Source organism: Corvus kubaryi, unplaced genomic scaffold (genome assembly GCF_017639235.1).
Source record: "Corvus kubaryi isolate FWS band 111438036 unplaced genomic scaffold, C.kubaryi_AGA036_p1.0 split1-37296, whole genome shotgun sequence".
NCBI classification, from domain to species: Eukaryota; Metazoa; Chordata; class Aves; order Passeriformes; family Corvidae; genus Corvus; species Corvus kubaryi.
The window spans coordinates 16,323,875-16,345,087 of NW_024582075.1; the positions used below are offsets into that span (position 1 = coordinate 16,323,875).

The 21,213-nt window shown below is 40.0% G+C and overlaps 1 protein-coding gene across 7 annotated transcripts in view; it reads right to left on the reverse strand.

Moving 5' to 3' along the window:
- The window catches only part of KDM4C (lysine demethylase 4C), a 290,549-nt gene that overhangs the window by 42,600 nt on the left and 226,736 nt on the right, over nt 1-21,213 (reverse strand). For all 7 annotated transcript variants that reach the window (XR_006013641.1, XM_042013234.1, XM_042013232.1 and 4 more), the window contains one exon: nt 3,171-3,290. Coding sequence is in view for 6 of the 7 variants with exons in the window: in XM_042013234.1 (XP_041869168.1) it covers nt 3,171-3,290 (120 nt within the window). In the remaining variant the exon portion in view is untranslated. The remainder of the gene's footprint in view (nt 1-3,170; nt 3,291-21,213) is intronic.

A 21,213-nucleotide genomic window follows, 5' to 3' on the forward strand; every position in this document is an offset into this window, starting at 1 on the left:
AGGTGTGAGGAATGTTAAAATGCTGAGGCTTTGAAGCATTTAAGCTTTTTCAGTAGCTGCTGATTTTTTCCTCTATTTTAATACTTCATCTAACAGTTTTGAATTCCAGCTATTATCTGTGATGGCAGTTTAGCTCCCACAGAAACTATAATTTAAAGTTTGGTATAAAATTAGAAGTCTCATTCTACATCCTCAGGTGATTTAATGAGACTATGTGAATGACAACACCACACTTGACTAGAAGAATAAGCATAAATACAAACATAAGAGAACACTGACTTATCAAAAGTATTATTACAGATAAAACTGAAAAAGCATGCATTTGAACTCGTAAATGGACTGGGTTTTTAGTTTCAAATTAAAAGCTTGCCATGGCTGAGTATGTCAGATTAATATGTGAACAGATGAAAAATCCAATACTGTATATCCATTCTTGAAAGCCAGGATGAAGACTATGATCTATTAACTTCTTTAAAAACAATTTTTTCACTGCAGCTAACAGGGATGCCCAAATCTGGAATGCATTTAAAATGCATAGAGCACACAGATGGATAACAAAGTCATAGGAGTTATCCTTACTCCTCTCTGCTCCTGTTACTAACCCCATAAGCCTACTCTGTTACCAGTATCTTAGAGGAACTTAAACGTTGAAGTGCCTTAACCTTTTTTAATTAAATGATGGCAATCCAGGATGCAGCAACAGTCTTTCTGCTATCCCTGCTCCTTCCTGCACAATACACATTTGGTAATGTTCTTGCACAACACGGTAATAATGTTTTTTGTATCCGTGGTGAAAATACTGGGTAGGAAACTAACTCTGCCACTCCATGTGATAAGAAAATCTCCTCTTAAATGGTCAGTATCTTTGTTTTTACTCACAGTGTGCAGTAGGATGCAAGTGCTTCATACCAGAGAATCTGTCATGCTTGCAGTATGAAATACATTGCACATTTATCAGAAGAGTAACTGGAAGTTCTTCAGTTATAATCCAGCATATCACACTGGAAATAATTTGCCTACACTTGATAGCAAACACAACAAGAGCTTCTCTAAGACTTTCAACAGTATCATGATTCATGCAAAATATAAGCCCACCATCTCTAATAGCTCAAATTCAATTCAGATGGCAGATCCTACATTTCAAATCATCAGTTTTATCAAGTAAGTTGTTTTATTTGGATTCTGCTGCCATACTGAGTCTGTATTACATGTTACTATCTTCATTGGGATTTTCTTCTATAAGAACATAATAAATTAAAGCAAAAGCTGTTAGAAAGCAACTAATGGAGTGAATGGATAATTTAATAAACTCTAACTCAATTGTGAACCTCAATATCAGAAATCATCAAGAAATCAAATGTAGATCACATTAACAATTTCACTTGAACACCTGCTTCATTCGGCTGTTATAGCTCTGCTTAGGGACTGTGTAGGATACTGGCTTACAAATGTCAAACTGTATGACACAAATTCTGGTGCCTTGTGTCATAGCTCCTGCATGCTCAAGTACTCCCACATTTGGTACAAATGTCTGATGAACATGAGGAAAATTCACAGATTTTTTCAACGAGAACAGATTTGCCATATGAGATCTAAGAAATCACACAAAAGACTGGATAAGAGAATCTCAAAGGTGCAACACAGATCACACTAGAAGAAAATAAACCTTTGTGTGTGTGTGTGCGTCCTGAGAGCTTTCAGACACTGTTTATAAAGACCAGAGGAAGAACTACTTATAGGTCTTGAAGTTAACCTTGCACCCTCGCTGTCATAAACTTTTTGTAATCTGTAGCCACATGGCAGCCTCCTCTCTCATCCTGCAGACTGAAACACCTGCTTGTCTCTATAGTTCCATGTATTGCAATATGGACTCCCTCTCATCTTTAAACTTTGTCATTTCCCCCATTATAGGGGTTGTTAAAGGCAATTTACAGGAATTTATGTTTGTTATGCTGAGGAACTCTAAATCTTGCTGAGCCTCCACATGCTTATCCATTTTCCTTAAACAAAACTGGTCTCATCATGTTGCTGAAGAGGTCTAAAATAAGACAAAGTTGTTTGTTTTGACTATGTCAGATTCCTTCAAATATGAAAGATAACAACATTCATCTAATTTACCTCACAGTACTCTTCAGAAGACCAGTTGTTCAAAAGATTAAATGATTTGAAGATTAATGTTACTATAGAAAAATAATCTTCATACTTTATAAAGAACTTTCCACCTTCACAACATAATACAGCTGCTAAATATAAGGGAAGAGGTAAGATTTAGAGACTAGCTCAAGGCTTTAGGCATTTGAGGACTTGAATTCGACTGCAAGTCATTGGCAAAGTGAGAAGGTCAATGCAGCAAGTAATTTAGCTTCCCTGTGCCTTAATTTATCTACAGATATAATAGTAAATTTGCCATTTTCGTACAGTAATGTGAGGCCTCCTGATGAAAAGAGTTACATAAGTGAAAATTATTACATATATATAAAGGAAATGTATCTAGATTCTCATTCTTTCAGAAGTGCTATTATTATTGTGATTGTTTTATTGCAGTTTCAACCATTCACTTGGGTACTCAAAGCTGCTGACTGATTTTTCTCAAAGGCAAGCCCATAAAAAAACAGTAATTGTTACTCTGAAACCAGAAGTCAGCTTTTTAGCCTTGCCTTCACTGTTCATTTCCTTTTTGCCTTTGCTGAGTATAAAATGCTCCTTAAGATTAATAAATTCAAAAATGCCTCAGACAAATGAATGTTATACTCTTCTTACTGTCCTCGCTTCCAACCACTTACAGAATGCCTCAGGTTCACTGTAGGCAAATACCAATACTTGATTTTATGTCATTAATCATCTAATTAGCTGATATAAAATAAAAGTAAATAACCCACAGAAAATAACAAATGTTATCTTGCAATCTTAATGTTTCACCTGTTTATCTGACTTCTTAGTAAAGAAGAGATTTTCTTGATTTTGTAAGAACAAGTGAAACCTCACACCCGAAGAGTGCACAACACTTGCTACTGGGTTAGAAAGTTTTATGTATTAGTTAAAGTGTGGTAACAGTTACAGTAAGAGTCCACTCTTCAGCCTTCTGGCCACTCTAATACTAGAGCCAAACGAGCAATTTACAATAAAGACATCTGAAAAGCAAGTGCATGGTAATAAATATAGATACTCACCTGATACATGTGAGCTGTATTTGTTCCCAGATACTTTGCACCATACAGTTTTCCATCAGGCCATTTCACTTGGACAACCTCTCCCTCTGCAGGTGGACCCAGCCTTACACAGTCTCTGCTCTATTTACAAAGAAGGATGGATTCTCAAATCAGTGTCTGAGCCACTGAACTTAAATTACCAGTAAGATGCTTTTACAACTTTGTAATTGGAGAAGATTTATTACCATGCATGTTTCAAGTTTTATAATCCTGCTAATGAGCTAATGCTAATGTTAGCCCTTATGAAAATGAAATACTGACCAAAGAAACACTCTCTTTACAGCTTGATGCTGCATTGGCAAGACAACGTATGCATAAATCAGACAGCTATCAGCAACTGTGATACACTTCCACCAAAATTAATTTCTAACACACATTGAAAATAAGGATCACTAAAGTGCAATTGCATATGTGCAACACTTTCTCTTTTGCATATCCCAGTAATTCATGTTTTGTTAACCACAGCACATTTTTGCTTGATGCTATCTCTGCTGACTGAAACATATGTGGATCAAACCATAAATCATGAGAATGCCAATGAGATTTTTGCTTAGCTGATGGAGAAACACTGAAAGAATCCAAATGCTTACAAAATAAAATTAGGGGGAAATATTTTTTTCCCGTAAGATATAAAGCATTTTTGTTCCAATGGTTTGGCCAACTTTTGTGCCTGACTTGTTGAGCATGTCAGAGTATCAGTAGCTGTTTTCTTTTGTCCCATATGTCTTGGTACAAACTAAATGACTCATTTTCAGAGCATGCCAACCACACACCCATACCAGCAGCTGCTCACATGAGGAAATAAGACAAAGGATCAGAAAATGATGTGTCACATCTGGGCTCACCAATTCTTTGGTCAAATGCTCACCCCAACAAAGGCATTTCTACTTCATAGTGATTACATGACAAGACCTGTCCTGTAAATTAGTGGTAATTTAGTGGTATTCTCCTAGGTGTGAGAGGACTTACTCAGTGACCACATTACCTGAGCTCACTCATAAGTGGTCCAGAGTGGGAAGAGAGAAGATAAAGACAAGGACTCAGGTATAAGGACTCAGTGACAAGGTCCATTTTCTTAGATTTATTTAGAATAACTTAGAAAACTATTTGTATTTTGAGTTGAACAATTCACTTCCAACAGAGGCCAATGATTGTCATGACAATGAACCTAAAATGTGGAGCAAAAATGCACTACAGTGATCCTCACTTGGATGTTATCTTGATATAATATCATTCGAGCCAAATTCAACCTCTATAAACTCATTTTAGTCACATGTATCTTAATCCATGAGTTTGATTCAACACAGGATGAAAGAAATTAAGAGCTGGATTTTCACAGAAACACTGTCCTGCATGACAATACTGTCTCTGTCACCCCTCAGGTGCTGTGCAAAGGGGACAGCTTTAAAATATGCCCTCTGTGTTTGCCTGGCAAAGGTTGCTGTGACAAACACAGAAAGATATGTCCTTTCAATGTCACCATATATTTGGAGTAGGTGGAATTACTGTATTATCCTTCCCAATATTTTCAGGAGAGGCAGAAGGAAAGGGGAAGGGATGGCTGCTGCAGTGGAATCATTATGACTTCGCAGGGGACAGGGATTACTAAATACTATCATACCTCTGACTATAAATTAAATTAGACTGTATTTTTAGTTGCTCTCTCCTCAGTGATGACTGTCAAAATGGTTATTGTCATTATGATACTTCTGCTGTCTATTTACTGCAAAAGTGCAAAAATGAGTCTTGGCTAAGTGTCTTGAAACAAACTTTTAAAATGCATCATGGAATGGAGTAAATTTCCTGAAAACTAACAATCCAACAACAACGTCAAGCCTAACATTAATTTTCCAAGAACAAAAGCCCAGCATGAATTACTCCCTTTGCAACTTGCACAAGAAAAAATATCTCACAGACTCTCTTGGATAGCTAATGGAATTGCTCATTTGGAAAATTAGAGTCCTCATGCAAATAACTAGACAAATAACAACCTCATTCTTCATGTATCATCACAATGTCTTAGTCTATGGAACAATATTTGGGAAATTGGTACTAGTTTTTATTAATTTCTACCAGAGCTCCCACCTTTTATTTTCACAGGATCATAACCATTTGAGATTCTCTTTCTACTGCACAAATAATTCTTACAATTTTTTTCTTGGGAATGATTAGATCCATTTCTTAGACTGACAAAATGGCAAAAATGCAACCTCACTTTTTTCAATTGTATAATGAAAAGTCAGACAGCAGGGTATGGCAATCCTTCAACATCCTCATATACCAGCCGTAAATAACATATAGTGTGGGTTCAACCTACATTCAGCTTATAAACCATGTACATTTCCCATACAATTACATAATGTATTTCCTTCTTTATAGAAATGGACAAATCGTGTCCATCTGTACTGAAAATACAATTCACTTATATGTCCAGTTTCACATTCCTGCTGTTGGCACAGCTCAGAGCTCCAACTCCAACCATGACTAGCTATCTCTAAAGATGAATACTTCAAGGCCTCCCTGAGCCATTAATCCAGCATTCAGCAACCCTCACAGAGAAAAAGCCTTTTCTTAAGTGAAGAAAAATTCTGTGTTGAGGAACTTCCTGTATTTCAGTTGGTACCTGTTGTCTTTCATCCTGTCACTCTGCATTACCAAGAAGTGTGTGGCTTCATCCTCTTTACTTCCCCCATCACGTGTTTATACATTTGAATAAGATCCTTCTGAGTCTACTGTTCTGCTGAACAGTCCCAGCTCTGTCAGCCCCCTCACATGACAGATGCTTCAGTTCCTCCATCACTTTCATAACCTTTTACCATATTTGCTCCTCTATGTCCACATCCTTCTTGTACAGGTAAGACCATAACTAGACACATTACTGCAGATATAGTCTTCCCGGTGTTGTGTTTACAGCCCTTCAAATAGACACTTTAGGAGCAAAGCCTGTAAATAATAATAATAGTTCTGGAAGTTTTCTTGTTCATTAAAGGTTTAGAAACATTTCTTCTGGAATTAATTATACACACTAAACTAAAATAGTAAGCAATCTATTTGCAATAGATTTTGGAAATACATGTTGAAATACTGGGGTTGTCTTCTACACTAAGGAATTCACATGTACAGCACTGCAGATAAAGAAGGTATTTTTTTCTATTCTTCCTCTGATATTCCGTTGTTTTTAACAGACAGGTTGATTTGGTTATTAAGGCGGGACTGCGAATTTGCGAATAACAAATCCAATTGCAGTGGTAGGAGATGGTTGATACAGACTAGGAACTGTGGAGCCACACTAAGGAAATAAAAGGAAGACTGCACCTGAAGCATGCACTGGAATCCAGGAACTGGAAATGTTGCAATATTCCCATAATTTGAATACAGCCACTGACACTTGAAGAAAGTATCTTCAGATACATTCAAATGCTTTCCTAAATCAAGGCTAAAAGGTAGAGATATTCTGGTCTAAGGCGAACATATGAACTACTGAGATTATTCTCCCAAGCTGTCAAAAACTGATGTACCTTGGATGCCTATGATTTTATTTCAATAATGTTTTCCCTGATCATTAGGTTATTAAATCAGCTATCTCAAACTCAGTAATTATTTTTAAAATTGTAAGACTATAGGAGCCTTCGACTTCTTTTAGATTTGATCCAAAGGAGCCACACTGAAAACAATATCTACCCCAAACCTCTGTATGGGCTTGGAGGAGCAGTGTTCCTTCCACTGTAAACGAAGCAAAGGTTTGTGTCCACCTGATGAAACTGAATAGGTACAAGTCTATGGGATCTGGTGATATGCAGCCTAGGGACCAGAGGGAACTGGCTGGTGCTTTTCTCAAGCCACTCTCTATCATATTTGAAAATTCGGAGCAGTCAGACAAAGTTCCTGGTGACTATAAAAGGAAACATCACTCCTATTTTTAAAATGAGGAGAAAGTAGAGACAGGAAAATACAGACCTTTGAGCCTCACCTCTGTGCTTCAGAAGATCATGGAGCAGATCCTCATGGAAGACATGTCAAGGCACGTGCAAGACAAGGAGGTGATCCAAGACAGCCAGCATGGCTTTGCTAAGGGCAAATCATGCCTGACTGATCTAGTTGCCTTCTATGATGGTGTTCTGGTTCTGGCCAGGACAGGGTTAATTTTTGCAGTAGCCAGGAGGGGGGCATGGATAGGGCCTGGAGGTTTTTCTATACCACCTCGTGTCATTGCTGGGCACAGGGAAAGGAACTCTCTTCTGGGAAGAAGGGGTTCCTTGCAGTCAGTGTGGTACAGGAAGCTGTCTGGTACTGTCTACTGTCAGGGAGGGCACTGGTTATTGTATCTCAAGAGCTTGTTTGAAAACAGGAAAATGTGGCCCATATGGCATCTTTTAGAGGAAGTATAAACCCAACGGTAGACAAATATTTAAAACTGCTGCAGAAAATAATAATACTCTAATAGAAAATCACCAATACTTGTCCATTCAAATCAGGGGTCTATCACATCACCTGGCTCTTGTTAATAGTTTGGATGATGTGATCCCACCCTGACTCAAGAGAGGATAGATGAGTTGTGATGATGAAGATCCCCAACTTGATCCTGCAATTGATAACTTAGACTGGTGTGCTTGCTTTCAAAGCTGCTTTTGCCTCCCCCTCATGCTTTTGCATAAGCATTCTGTAGAACTTCTCCTATCAGGATGAACAAAATCGATATTCATTTTGATCAGATCAGAGTGGGAGATTAGTAAACTCAGTTCTCACATCTGTGCTCTTACAGTAGGCTTACTAGGGGAGAGAAGAATAAAACACTGCAAGGTAAAAGACATTTGCAATCCGTAAGTAGCAAGTCTGAAGACCTTTCTCTAAAGCTGATGAGTATTCCTGAGACATTTCCCTGACACAGCCCTAAAAATTCGTATCTAAAAAAAACCCCAATACAATAAAGATTGAGATTTCTTTTCCTATGTATGAAATGATAAGGCCAACAACTTGGAAAGGTGTTGACGAAAAATAAATTTATGGTATACAGTAATAAATGTGAATATTCTCTGCAAGTGGTTCCCTCTTGAAGATTACTCATATTCACCACTAACTCATCTGAATAAGCATAAATTTTTTTCTCATAGCACTGTTTATAAACCTGAGGTTTACATTCATCAACTGGCATAATTTGAAGTAAATTTTTAGACAGGCAGAATAGCCTCCTCTTTTTCTGAACCATTTCATTCTTTTCAAACTAATTAAATAATTTTCACACCTACCATACCAATAACATTCTTCCACCCATTTCCCCGGGGGGAGGACTCTGCAAAATCCGTAACACAGAGCAGTCAACTGTCATCAAGCATTAACTAAGACAGAAAACAAATCTGACTGGCACCTCTTTCTTCAGGAGTGTCTTAACTGAGTAATCCCAGTCCTGTGAACAACCTCAGGAGCTACCATTTTATTTTCCTCAACACTAATAGAACTGTTTATCTGTTTAACTGGCAGATACAGCACTGAGCTTTGTTACTTTTCAAATCACTCTGGTTTAGACTGTATTCAAAATAAATTATTTTTGTTTGTTTAAATTGTATTAAAACTACAGTATTTTCCTCAATGTCACTTAGCAAACATTTCTGCATCTCCTTGACACTCCTGGCTTTCACTTCCTGATCTGCTTTGTTTCCAAAACAAGGTACAAAATGCCTCATTGTTTACTGAAATTCTTGTCAAATACCACTGACGGTATAATTGATATAAACAACATAGGTTGAAAGTGTTTAAGTGTGCCTCTTGCAACAGGTTTTATGAACTAGTACATACTTCTAATCTGTTTTTTGCTGTATGGCACTGTAAACATAGCAAGAGAATAAAATACACAGAAATTTAATAAATTATTTCACTTAATGGTAATGGAATTGAATAAAAATACACAGCTGACTGGGATTATTTCTCCTGGAATGCTATGAGTTTAAAGATGCTTCAAATGTTAGTTCAAAAGTAGTATTTGTAACAATTATTTTAACTGAATGGATTTTCTCATCTATCAAAGTCACTCATTATTTCTGTATCATATGACACCAAAACCCTCTAGGAAGTCATATTCCAATCACTCAACAGCAGTCTTCCAGAAAGACTGTTTAAGAATCCATTTCATTGTGCTGCTGCAGCTTTCTGTATTATAAAGTTCTTCCAAATTCCAGTATGTTCTTGTCCATGCAATCAGGCGAGATGGAATGGCAAAAGGCAGAGGTAAGCAGAAGTTTGGCTTCAGCCCCACAGTGTGCCTGGTGAAACAGATACATTCTGTATTGTTCCATCCCTTTTGCAGGGGGTCCATGGCACAATATATTAATCCTCCTCCTGGTAGACTGAAAGCTCGTAATCTAGCCCTGAGGTTACAAAGATCAAAGAGAAGCAGATACTGAAAGACCGACTAGAGAGAACTCAGGTTCTGTAATTGCGCTAAACTTGGCTTTCCTATGTACCTACATACCATTTTTACTCTAAATCATACTGTGTTTGTTCATAAATTTATACATATTGTTAAAATCAATCAGAGAAATAGAAACTGTTCATTTTCTGTCATCCCCTGCATTTCTTAAATACCTAAGAATAGTTTGGACCTTCCTATTAGTCTATCTAACCACAATTTGCATGAAGCAAGCCATAGTATCAACTTTTATCCTAGAAATGTCATAGTTTCTGAAAAATAACTTAAAATTAATACATGGTCTCCAAAAGTCAAAACTCCAAAACACCTTTGTCCTCTTATATTTGAGAAACTGAAATTCACTTTACAGCAAACTGAATTCATAGCATATTCATTTCAATTTAAAGCAAATGAGTATTCTTGTGTTAATCACAAAATTAACGGTAACTTCTCACAACACAGACAAAACACACTGAGTACATCTGATTTTCACTGGTAAGACTTCAAGTGGGTTTTCCCTAGACTTAAAACATAAAAAAGTAAGAAAAATCCAGGCCTGTTTATTTGGCTTTTGCACAGAAATGGTCCTCATGGTTACTCCAGCTGAAGTGGAGGAATAGCTTTTAAATTTTCCCTTTAAATTAGAACCTGAGTTAAATTTACTATCCTAGTTCATTGCTGCTAGGGTACACATCATGAGACAGTGCTCCCTGTACAGACAGAAACCAGATGAAGACAGTTTAAGAGTGCAGAAACAAGCACAGGGTAGCCATATCGTCAGGAAATGGCCTTTCCAAGGCCATTCTGCAAAAGCACTTAACACAAATTTTCTTCTCTGCCTATATTCCTTCAGCTAATAATTAACTTTCAACATGAATGCTAGTGATTAAGCTTCCACAGTCCTGCTCACTGGTGATTGTTTCATAAGGAGCATGACTAATGCAATTACAACTAATACCTACAATTTAGAGAAGCTGGCCATACAGACAAATACCACACCACAACTGCAAACACTGAATATATCTACCAACACCATTAAAGGGCAAGTGGAGAAAAAAATAGTGGAAACTCTCTGAAACAGCCACTAATCTCAACAGATTGTCAAACTTTGTTTTTCTTTCAGAAGCTGATAGTATACACTAGTTGACACAAATTTTTAGAAACACAAAATTCAGTTTCATATGTTCCAAGACAATTTGAATGAAAAGGAGAGTGGTAGCTAATTTGTCACAGTCAGAATTTTATCTAAACAGGAACAGCAATTTACACAGTGCATTAGCATTTGAAAGAGAAGGCCTGATTCCCAGGAGTGCAATTCTGGGTTTGAACTGGTATAAATTCAGTGAAATCACCAGATTAACAGAATAGTTACTGTAATTCAACAAATTTAACCTTGAATCATGTAATGCAAGTATAAAATTATTTTGAATTTATGTATATGTTGTCTTTAAAATACTACTGAATGTTCTTCTACAAAGTGAATATATGCTTTTACAAAAGAAAACTGGAACATAAATTGGACCATGCACTCTTATTTTCTATCTACCTTAGAAAGTTACTATTTTAAGCATTGCATTGCCTTTCAGCAAAGTATTTATAACACAAATTCAAGCATAATGCTAATGGATAGACACAGAATCGCCCCGAAGGCAACAACTCAAACCCGCATTGCAGAATGCGACTTAGGATGTCCATGGTGGCACTGGGCATCACAATAAGGTACAGTAGAGAGGACACTAAAGGGTACAATATACTCTTATGGGACAAAACTGAGTGTCAGCAGTAGGAAGCTGAAGTTGCCAAGGACACCAGGATGTCTGATTTGCTATGAGGAACAAAGCTTCTGTAGTGCAACAGAAAATCCTAGCTTTTGCTTACAGTTAAGTCAGATGAGACTGAATACTACTACCTCATATCCTGCCCACCTGTATACTGGCTCCCTGTAAACCAGTTATAGTCAGATGAGTACAAAGACCAGTTCATGTGCTGCTCATGCCCCCTCCTCAGGACACAATACACACATGAAGGAAAATGCAAGTCTTCCAACACTTCCTCCACTGTCCCCCAGTAACTCTGGAAATAATCTGCTTCTGCACAACAGTAGTGTGAATTAACAGATACAAAAATCCTACAATTCCTGGATTACCTCCAAAAAGCAGTGGGAGGTGAAATAATGCTCCTATCCCAATCCCAACAGTCCCACCTCATCTCAGCGGTTCCTGTCCAGTTCCAGGGATTTCACCATGCTCCACAGGCTCATCACAGATGTACTCATTGTGGTCCTGGACAAGGACATACACTGTCTTTTCAAACACAAGAAACATTGTACTATAACTCTGTCTCTCACCTGCCTCACTGCAATATCAGCCATCTTACCATGAACTGCAAAGTAATGACTTATCTTCCATTTTGTTTCTCCTGCTGAGCTGTGAGGCATTACCTTCAACTCATCTAACATCATTATTGTTAAGGATCCATAAAGCATTTCATCATAAAGTGGAAAAGCTATTCTACAAGGAAACCGTATAAAGATAATATTTACATTTGAGGCTTTAATTTGCCTATAATCTGTTATATATTCATTTTTTTTATGCTTATCTACTAAGTTGCCTGTCTTTCTGCTGTAATAGGAAACAAAAAAGCAAGAGCCACAGAAAAATTATTCCTGTTCTCCATAATGGAATAAAGTGAAAGTAACTAACTTAAATCAATACAGTTATAGTACTGTATAAATTTTAGATTAGACTATTGCATCTGTTGATTATTTGTAGCTTCAAGAGTTAAACAGTGGAATAAAACCCTTCACTCTGCAGCCTTAGAACGTAGTCTTTGGTTTTGCAATAGCTTGATCTTAACTTATTAAAAGTACAGTTTTAAAAACAGGAATTAATTTGTATTAGTATTCAGAAGATGCAAACAATTATTCACATGTAAAAATCATAGCATTCTGTGTATAAGCACTTGTAAATCTAGTGGGAAAAGTTCACAACTACAAAAATGTGTTAAAATAAATTTTCGCTGTTCACACAAAAGCGAAGTAAATTCTCCAAAACATATATAAATACTTATTAGAGTATTTCTCAAAACAAGAATGCAAAATCCTACACAATTTCTATAAATCCATCAAACCAGGAAAAGAAACCTAAGTTTTTTTCTGAGACATGTCATGCATCTCTCAAATTTGCTTTCCAAAATTTTTCAGAATTACCTGTCAATGATCACATCATACAACTTGCTGAGTAGTAAGTTCAATTACACAGCAATTTTGTAATGCTGCAAAAAAACAAGTGTACCAGCCCAACATGAATTGCACATTATTCAGTTTATAGACTCAATGTCACAGTTAAGAAACTTTTTGGAAAGTTGCTAAATGCTGGAACCCTGGGTTAAGAGAATTTTAGTCTTTCAGTGCTGACAGGCAGTGATCCTCAAAAGCACACTGCACTTGACCTGAGGCCTTGGGAAAGGCTTCCCAAATTATGTGATAGCATTGAGATTGTTGCTGTGTAATTAAAAAAGAAGTTTGTTGTATCACTGGGTGGAATATGTAGAGATGTAGACATGTAACAAGATGTAGGATTTTGGGTGTAGGTTAGTTCTTCTTTCTTCTTCCTTCCTCTTCACATGCCTGGGTGATCTGGTATTGGTTCAAAAAAAACCCACAGTGTGGAACACAAATGATTAGTTATTGGATTATAAGTAAAAATAAATTAGTTAGCATTCCATAATTGGGTAGTTTGGGCTTTAAAAGACCTTGGAAGGTAGAACGCTGGGGCCATTTTCAGCTTGTTAACTTAGAGGCACATTCTTTGCAGCTGCACTATAGATAAGAAATAATAAACATCTGAGTCCAAAGAAAAACTCTGCATCTCGTGCATTTTAATCTGAACTTTGAGTGAAAGAACCAAAAGACAGAGGCAGAGAAAGAGAAAAGAACACAACAGAAAATTGAATAGCTAAACCAATTATAATTCATTATGTCTCTTTTCCCACATCACAAAAACAATTCTCAGAACTTTTTGACCAAGTTTATACCAAATACAATCTAGCCTCTTGCTACCTTCAGAAATGCATTACTTTCCTATTTCACATTCTCAGAAATTGCTGGTGATGGCGATACTGGAGTGCATCCAAAATCTATAGACTGCCCAGAAAGTGTGCTCATTCAACCAGTCTAATTTCCTTACCAATTTTTACAGATTTATATACCATTATAATAAAACTTGAACAATAAGGTATTATTGTATGCCAGCAGTCTAATGGATCTTTCACAGATACAAAGAGGCAGTAAGCACTACTATTTAAAACCTTGATTTGAACAGGTAGACAAGCAGAAAAGAATTGTCAGAAGATGTAAAGAGAGAAAGGTATAAAGAAGAGAAATCACTAGGAAAAAATGCTGGAAACTAGTAAGGAGTTTAGTCATTTATAATGCCAGACAACGTTGATAGAAGAACAGTAACACGTCTTCTTTGCAGAACAGATTTTCAATAGAAAACAGCATCTCTTAGGAATTACTAGGGCTAGAGTCTAAACCTCTTTTCTTTTAGATACAGGTGGACATTAAATGGGCTCTCAAGACACATGCTAGCCCAGTTATCTCCAAATGTCTATTGTTCAAGAAGTATGGATTTTCAAAAGCAGAGGCAAATGTATTAACATAACAGATACTGAGAAGCTGACTGAGTGTCACATCTGCAGACACACAATTCCTGCACCAGTGAAAGTCAGTAGTCATGGACAAAGTCATAAGGGACAAGTTCATGAAAACAAGTAAGATTTTGTTCTTAAAACAACATCCAGAGCACTGACACTCACAGGTCTCAAAAGTGAGTTACCGTTTCTAACCTGCACATGCAAAAAGTCCTACCAAGATAATGGCACATTATGGTTTTCTACTAATATTGCCTTTAGCTGGCCTGGAGGAAATAACTTTTGAAAAACTGTCCAGCTAAATCCCATTTGTTCTGCATCTCAAAGGAGGATAAAGTAAATCTGTTCTGTCTCTCATTTGTCTAATAATACCTAATTGTCTAGGGACAATCTGTATTCAGTCTGACTCCTTCACCTGTAATTTACCCCAATTAGTTCACCTTGTCTCAGGTAATTACTAAGATTAGAAATGCCTGTACAGTTTTGAACCCCTGCCAGATACCTAGGCCAGGAAGGATCATGCAAAACCTCAGAAAGTCCATGGCAGATAGACTGGCAGCTTTATACACAAAGTGTATAGAGCATATGTGTATACAGTACGCATATACAATAGCATGTGGATCATGGGATGTCAAAACTTCTATTCATAATTTTGTAGGATATTTTTTGTAGGAAGTGAGCAGTTGTTGTCTAGGAGAGTAGATGTTTGCAAAGAGGTCCCTCACTGAAAAAAGTTGTGGGTTATTGTCAGGGGTTTATTTCATTAACAGATTCTTAAATGACATTGCTGTCACATTGGCAGGTTTTTCTTCAAATACTAGTAATAAAAATGTGGGGTTTTTTTTTATTTTTGCCTTTTTTTTGTTTTTTTAACAAAGAAAGCAGGGGACAACAATTTTAGATGCTGTGAAATCTAGGTGAACACAGTTAGAAACTGTAGCCTTTGTAATAATTTCATTGAAGTAATTTGGTTGTCAGAGTTCTCAATAGCCCTGTTCCTCCCTCTCCTGACAGTGGCAAATTTAAAGTATTGATGGACACACAAAGACAGAGTTTAATCTCCTCTTTTTCTCTTCACACTGAGGGCTTTCTTGGGTCCACTGCTGGAGGAAGGTACTTGCAATAAGTATCAAGAAAATTCTGTTAAGGATTCAGGTATCACTGTTGATATGTTAAAAAATTCACTGCTTGGTGGTGCTTTTCTCATGCTTGAATTTATCTGAAGATAAGGTGGCATCCACTTAAAAAAACTGGTAGACAAAAAAGAATCGAGGAAAATGTTGGAGGGAGCAACGTGATGCATGCAAAAATGAACTGAAATTATCTCTGAACAGAGAGGTCTACCTGGAGCTCAGGAAAGAAAGGAGAGTTTATCACCATAATGAGAAGAGGCAGCCAGCTCCAGAGGACTACAAGGATGTTGCGAGGTTATGCAGGGAGAAAATTAGCAGGGCCAAAGCCCAGCTAGAATTTAATCTGTCTACGGCCATAAAAGACAATGAAAAATGTTTCTATAAACATTCACACCAAAAGGAGGGCTAAAAACACTCTCCATCCTTAACTGGATGCTGTGAGGAAGCATAGTGACAAAGAATGAGGGAAGGGCTGACGTACTTACTGCCTTCTTTGCCTCAGTCTTTAATACCGATTGTTCTGTGAGAACCAGTCCCCTGAGCTAGAAGACAGGTATAGGGAGCAGAATGAAGCCCCCATAGTCCAAGAGGAAATGGTCAGCAACCTGCTACACCACTTAGACACACACAAGTCTATGGGACTGGGTGAGATCCACCCATGGGCAATGACGGTGCTGGCGGAAGAGCTTGCTGAGCCACGTTGCATGATTTACCAGCAGTTCAGGCTAACCTGGGAGGTCCCAGTTGAATGGAGGTTGACAAATGTCACACCCATCTTCAAGATGGGTCAAAACATGAACTCAAGGAACTACAGGCCTGTCAGCTTGAGTGCCAGAGAAAGAGGCACTTTCCCTCAGTGCCAAGGAAAGTCATGGAGCACATCATCCAAGGTGTCATCAAACAGCATGTGCAGGACAATGATACAATGAGGCCCAGCCAGCAGGGGTTTTTGAAAGGCAGGTGCTGCTCGACCAACAGGATCTCTTTCTGTGACAAGGTGACAAGCTTAGTGGATAAGGAAAAGGTTATATATGTTGTCTATCTGGACTTTGGTAAAGCCTTTGATGGCATTTTACACAATATTCCCCTGGAAAAACTGGCCTTCCACAGCTTGGACAGCTTACACTGTTCACCAGGTAAAAAACCATCTGGAAGGCTGGGCCCAGAGGGTGGTAGTGGTAAGCTGGTCATCAGCGATTGTAGAGAAATGGCTGAGTGAACAGGGACATGTATACGTGCACAATCCAAGCTGTATTAGTGAACTGTCCTTGACTAGGGAAAAAAGAGAGGAGCAATGCTGATGTGGCAAGCCGACAGGATGTTGCAGAGGGGGATGCTGACCATAGAAAGAGAAAGACTTATGTTAGTTAGTCGTGTGCATATTAATCTGTAACCAATCGCTTGCTATTAAAGGCCGCGTGAACAGTAGCTGTAACCCAATAGTATGGAGCTTGCTTATGCGTGCTTGGAGAATTAGGGTATAACCATGGGACTGACAATAGAATAAACGGAGATCCATCATATCTCTGTGAGAAGCGTGGTTCATCTCGGCAGATCTCTGGCTATTTCTGGCGTCCGAACAGGGACCATTCCTCTGAGGAAGATGCGCTCGCTGATCACCGAAAGAAGGGTGACAACGACGAGTGACAGAGATACTGCAGGCGGAAAGAGTCGACCGCGAGTCAAAGGATGTCGGTCAGGCCTGTAAGAAGGGTCGCTACCTTCCCTCCGTGATACCCTGCTAGCATGGATTTAGAGTTTGCGGCAGCACAGAAATTACTCCTCAGTATCCTCGCTAAGCGAGGGGAGGAGGTCAAGGAAAAGGATCTAAATAAGCTCGTTTTATGGGCGTGGGAGCATGGACATTTGCGAGTCCCCCCCTCCTCTTCGATGCAGCCGAGTGGAGGGAAGTAGGGGATCACCTGTGGGACTGTACTATCCAGGGAAAAGGGAAAGAAATTACAAACTTAGGGCCCACCTGTAGAACTGTTATAAATACCTTGAAAAATATGCAAGCCGAGTCGAAAGTAGCCGCGGCTGTGACGGAGGCAATTGCAACACCGGCTGGGATTGTTGCTCCTGCCCAAACTACACAGCGCAGGGGGCTGAGTGGACTGTTTAAAAGCCTGAGCAGGATTAAAGAGCAGAAAGCAGAAAAGCACTTTAAGACTGTCAGTGAGCTCCTGCGGGAGCAGGAGAAAGAGCTCTTGCAATCAGAGCCAAAAGAGGAAGTTACCGCCACCGTGCCTCAGAGCAAACTGAAGGCAAATGCGGAAGTTACAGTCGACCAGTCAATGGGCGGAGCAACGGGCGGTCCTTCTTGTCAACCATGCCTCTACCCTGCTTGCCCACCCCCTCCACCCCCACTGCCAGCAGAGATCCATCCCGGACCACAGACTGTTTCTCTGCCAGAGCCACGGACTGTTTTTCGGCCAGAGCCACAGATGATGACATACCAATGACAGAGGCAACAAATGAGCTACGTGCTCATCCCCCAGGATCTTGCGTGAACCCACAAGCATTGGAAAGATGGGCTCATCAAGTAGAAGCGGCAATGCATCAAATGAAACAACACTTTGATTGTGCTCTGTCTTCTATGGAAGAAAAGCTCAATTGAAAGCAGGAGCCACAACAGGGTCCCACTGAGTCCCGAAAGGGTGTGGCCCAGACGGCCCTGCAACTACAGGAATGGGCTCAGGTCGAGCCCTCCGCTCCAACCCCCGTAGTAACACGTAACAGCCATATTAGGTTACAAGCCACCCCAGGGGTACAAATTTGTTACAAAGACCCATGGATGGGACAATGCAGGGGGGCAGCTCCATTGTTATTTAACAGTTGAGGTTATAGCTGTGTTTCTACAGATACCGGACCAATATGGGTTCCTTGCAGATGGACCAAGCCTGCTCCCAGTCCCACTGTCGACAAAAGCGGCTCCAGCGAGTGCGTGACCGACTGAGCCAGGACGTAGCACATACAGCAGATGTTCCCAACCTTTGGGAAGTGAATCTTCACTTGGTGGCCGATGACCTCATATTTGGACAACCACTCGGAGTCTGGGAACAGTCCCCGAGTGTGCATGCTAATTGCTGCAGGACTTGTTTACACTGTTATAATAGCTCGTGCTTGCGCTTGTGCTGTGGGGGCTGTGGGGAAGAGCTTACTAGGGGAAGTTGGAATGTAGATGAGCAAGGTAGTTTATGCCGAGAATGTTATCAAGTGCCTGAGACAAGAAGTTTTAGGCAGTGTGCATCTATCGTGCTCGGAATTCCACCACAACAGATTAGAGTTAGCTCATTTAGGGATCCACATGAGTTTTTACTAAGCTTGGAAGTGTGGGCAGGGAAGGAAGCCATCAGACGTCTGCAAGTGAGTAAAAAGACCACTGTAACCCAGTCATGGTGCTCTACATGTGGCTCCTCCTCTCAAGTACTTTCACCCTAAGTAAAGCTGTGGTAACTTCAGTGTCAGAAAGAGAAAACATGTAGGTAACATGGGCTCACCAGGAGAACGAGACTGATTTCTGTCTGGCCATGGGGTCGGCAGCAGATCCATTTCACACATGTCTAATTGGCATGCCATGGATCTCACTCGAGGACACGTTTCAAAAATGGGTGACAGATATAGGGAAAATCAATGAGGAAGTGGAGCAACAAATGCAAAACAAAAGAAACCAGGGTGAGTGCTTAGGTTGTTGGTCTAGTTATCGGCACTCCTTGCAGCAAACCCGTATTATTGCCAATTTAACAAAAAATGCAACCTTGCCTCTTCAAGAGCTACAACTTTATGGGTTCCTTTCTCCCAGTATGCTTGTTAACGTAACACCCTGGACCACTGTTCCAATGTGGTGCCTCCAATGCAATATGCCAACGGGTCTGGGGTTTTCTTCTTTGGAGATCCTTGGGAGGACTATCAGGCATGACAGGGCATGGCCTCCTTTCCATGGAAACAGAACGTATCAGGACACTCCATCGGAGGCTGGAACGTGCTGGCCACGTTGGGAGGAGCTGAGTCTATTGACACAACCGGAGGAAAGATTTTACCTCCTGGAGTGTTTTTGATATGCGGAGATAGAGCATGGAATGGGATTCCGCATAGTCCAGTTGGGGGTCCTTGCTACCCGGGAAAGCTAACTATGTTTGCCCCTTCTATATGAGCATGGAAAAACATTACGGCATCAGAAAGTTGCAAACATAGGATGCGAAATAGACACCAGCGTAGTGTTTCCACATTTGATAAAGATTGTAATGATAAGGTAAACATTATGAGTTTGAGTGCATTTATACCATTAGCTATTTTTAACCCAGGAGGTGCTGCAGCTCATGGCTATAACAATCTGAAAAAGTTGGCCTGTTGGTCAGAAAAGGAATTTAATAGGACTTCCCATGTATTAAATGAGCTTTTAACTGATGCAGATAGCATTAGGCATGCTGTACTACAAAATCGAGCTGCGATTGATTTTTTATTGCTAGCTCACAGCCATGGTTGCAAGGAGTTTGAAGGTATGTGTTGTATGAACCTATCAGACCATTCCCAGAGTATCCATCGACAGCTCTCAGAACTGCAAGATGCTTTTCAAAAGATACAGATCCATACAGACAGCTTCTCCGAGTGGCTGTCCTCGCTCAGTCTGACAGGATGGTTAGGAAACCTGGTTCAAGAAGGATTACATCTGCTAGCTACACTAGTAATTGTGGCAATAATAATTTGTTGTGGTTTTGGGTGCATACGGAAAGCTTTAGAGAAAGTTGTTCATTAGGCTTGGCTTGTGCAAGAAGAAAAAGGGGGAATTGTAGAGCAATGGCTGAGTGAACAGGGACATGTATATGTGCACAATCCAAGCTATATTAGTGAACTGTCCTTGACTAGGGAAAAAAGAGGGGAGCAATGCTGATGTGGCAAGCCAACAGGATGTTGCGGAGGGGGATGCTGACCATAGAAAGAGAAAGACTTACGTTAGTCGCGTGCATATTAATCTGTAACCAATCGCTTGCTATTAAAGGCCGCATGAACAGTAGCTGTAACCCAATAGTATGGAGCTTGCTTATGCGTGCTTGGGGAATTAGGGTATAACTATGGGACTGACAGTAGAATAAACAGAGTTCCATCATATCTCTATGAGAAGCGTGGTTCATCCCGGCAGATCTCTGGCTATTAGTGATGGTCCCCAGAGCTCAGTACTGGGGCCAGTTTTGTTTAGTATTTTCACTGATGACCTGGACAACAGGATCAAATGAATTGTTCATCATTTTGCAGAGGATACCAAGTGGGAGTGGGTGGGAGTGCTGATCTGCTGGAGGGTAGGAAGGCTCTGCAGAGGGGTCTGGACAGCCTGGATTGATGGGCCAAAGCCAGTGGTGTGAGGTTCAACAATGGCAAGTTCTGGATCCTGCCCCTGAGTCACAACAACCCCAGGCAGCATTCCAGGTTGGTAGAAGGCCAATGGCATCCTGGCCTGTATCAGCAACAGTCTGGCCAGCAGGACCAGGGCAGGGATTGTCCCCCTTTACTTGGCACTGGTGAGGCCACACCTTGAATCCTGTGTTCAGATTTAGGCCCCTCACTCCAAGGAGGACACTGAGGTGCTGGAGCATGTCCAGAGAAGAGCAATGGGGCTGGGGAAGGCTCTGGAGCACAAGTCCAAAGAGGAGCGGCTCATGGAGTTGAGGTTGTTTAGGCTGGAGAAAACGAGGCTCAGGGGGACCTTGTCACTCCCTACAACTGCCTGAAAGGAGGGTGTAGCCAGGTGGGGGTTGGCCTCTTCTGCCAGACAGCCAGGGACAGGAGGTAAGAAAATGGCCTCAGGTTGCCCTAGAGG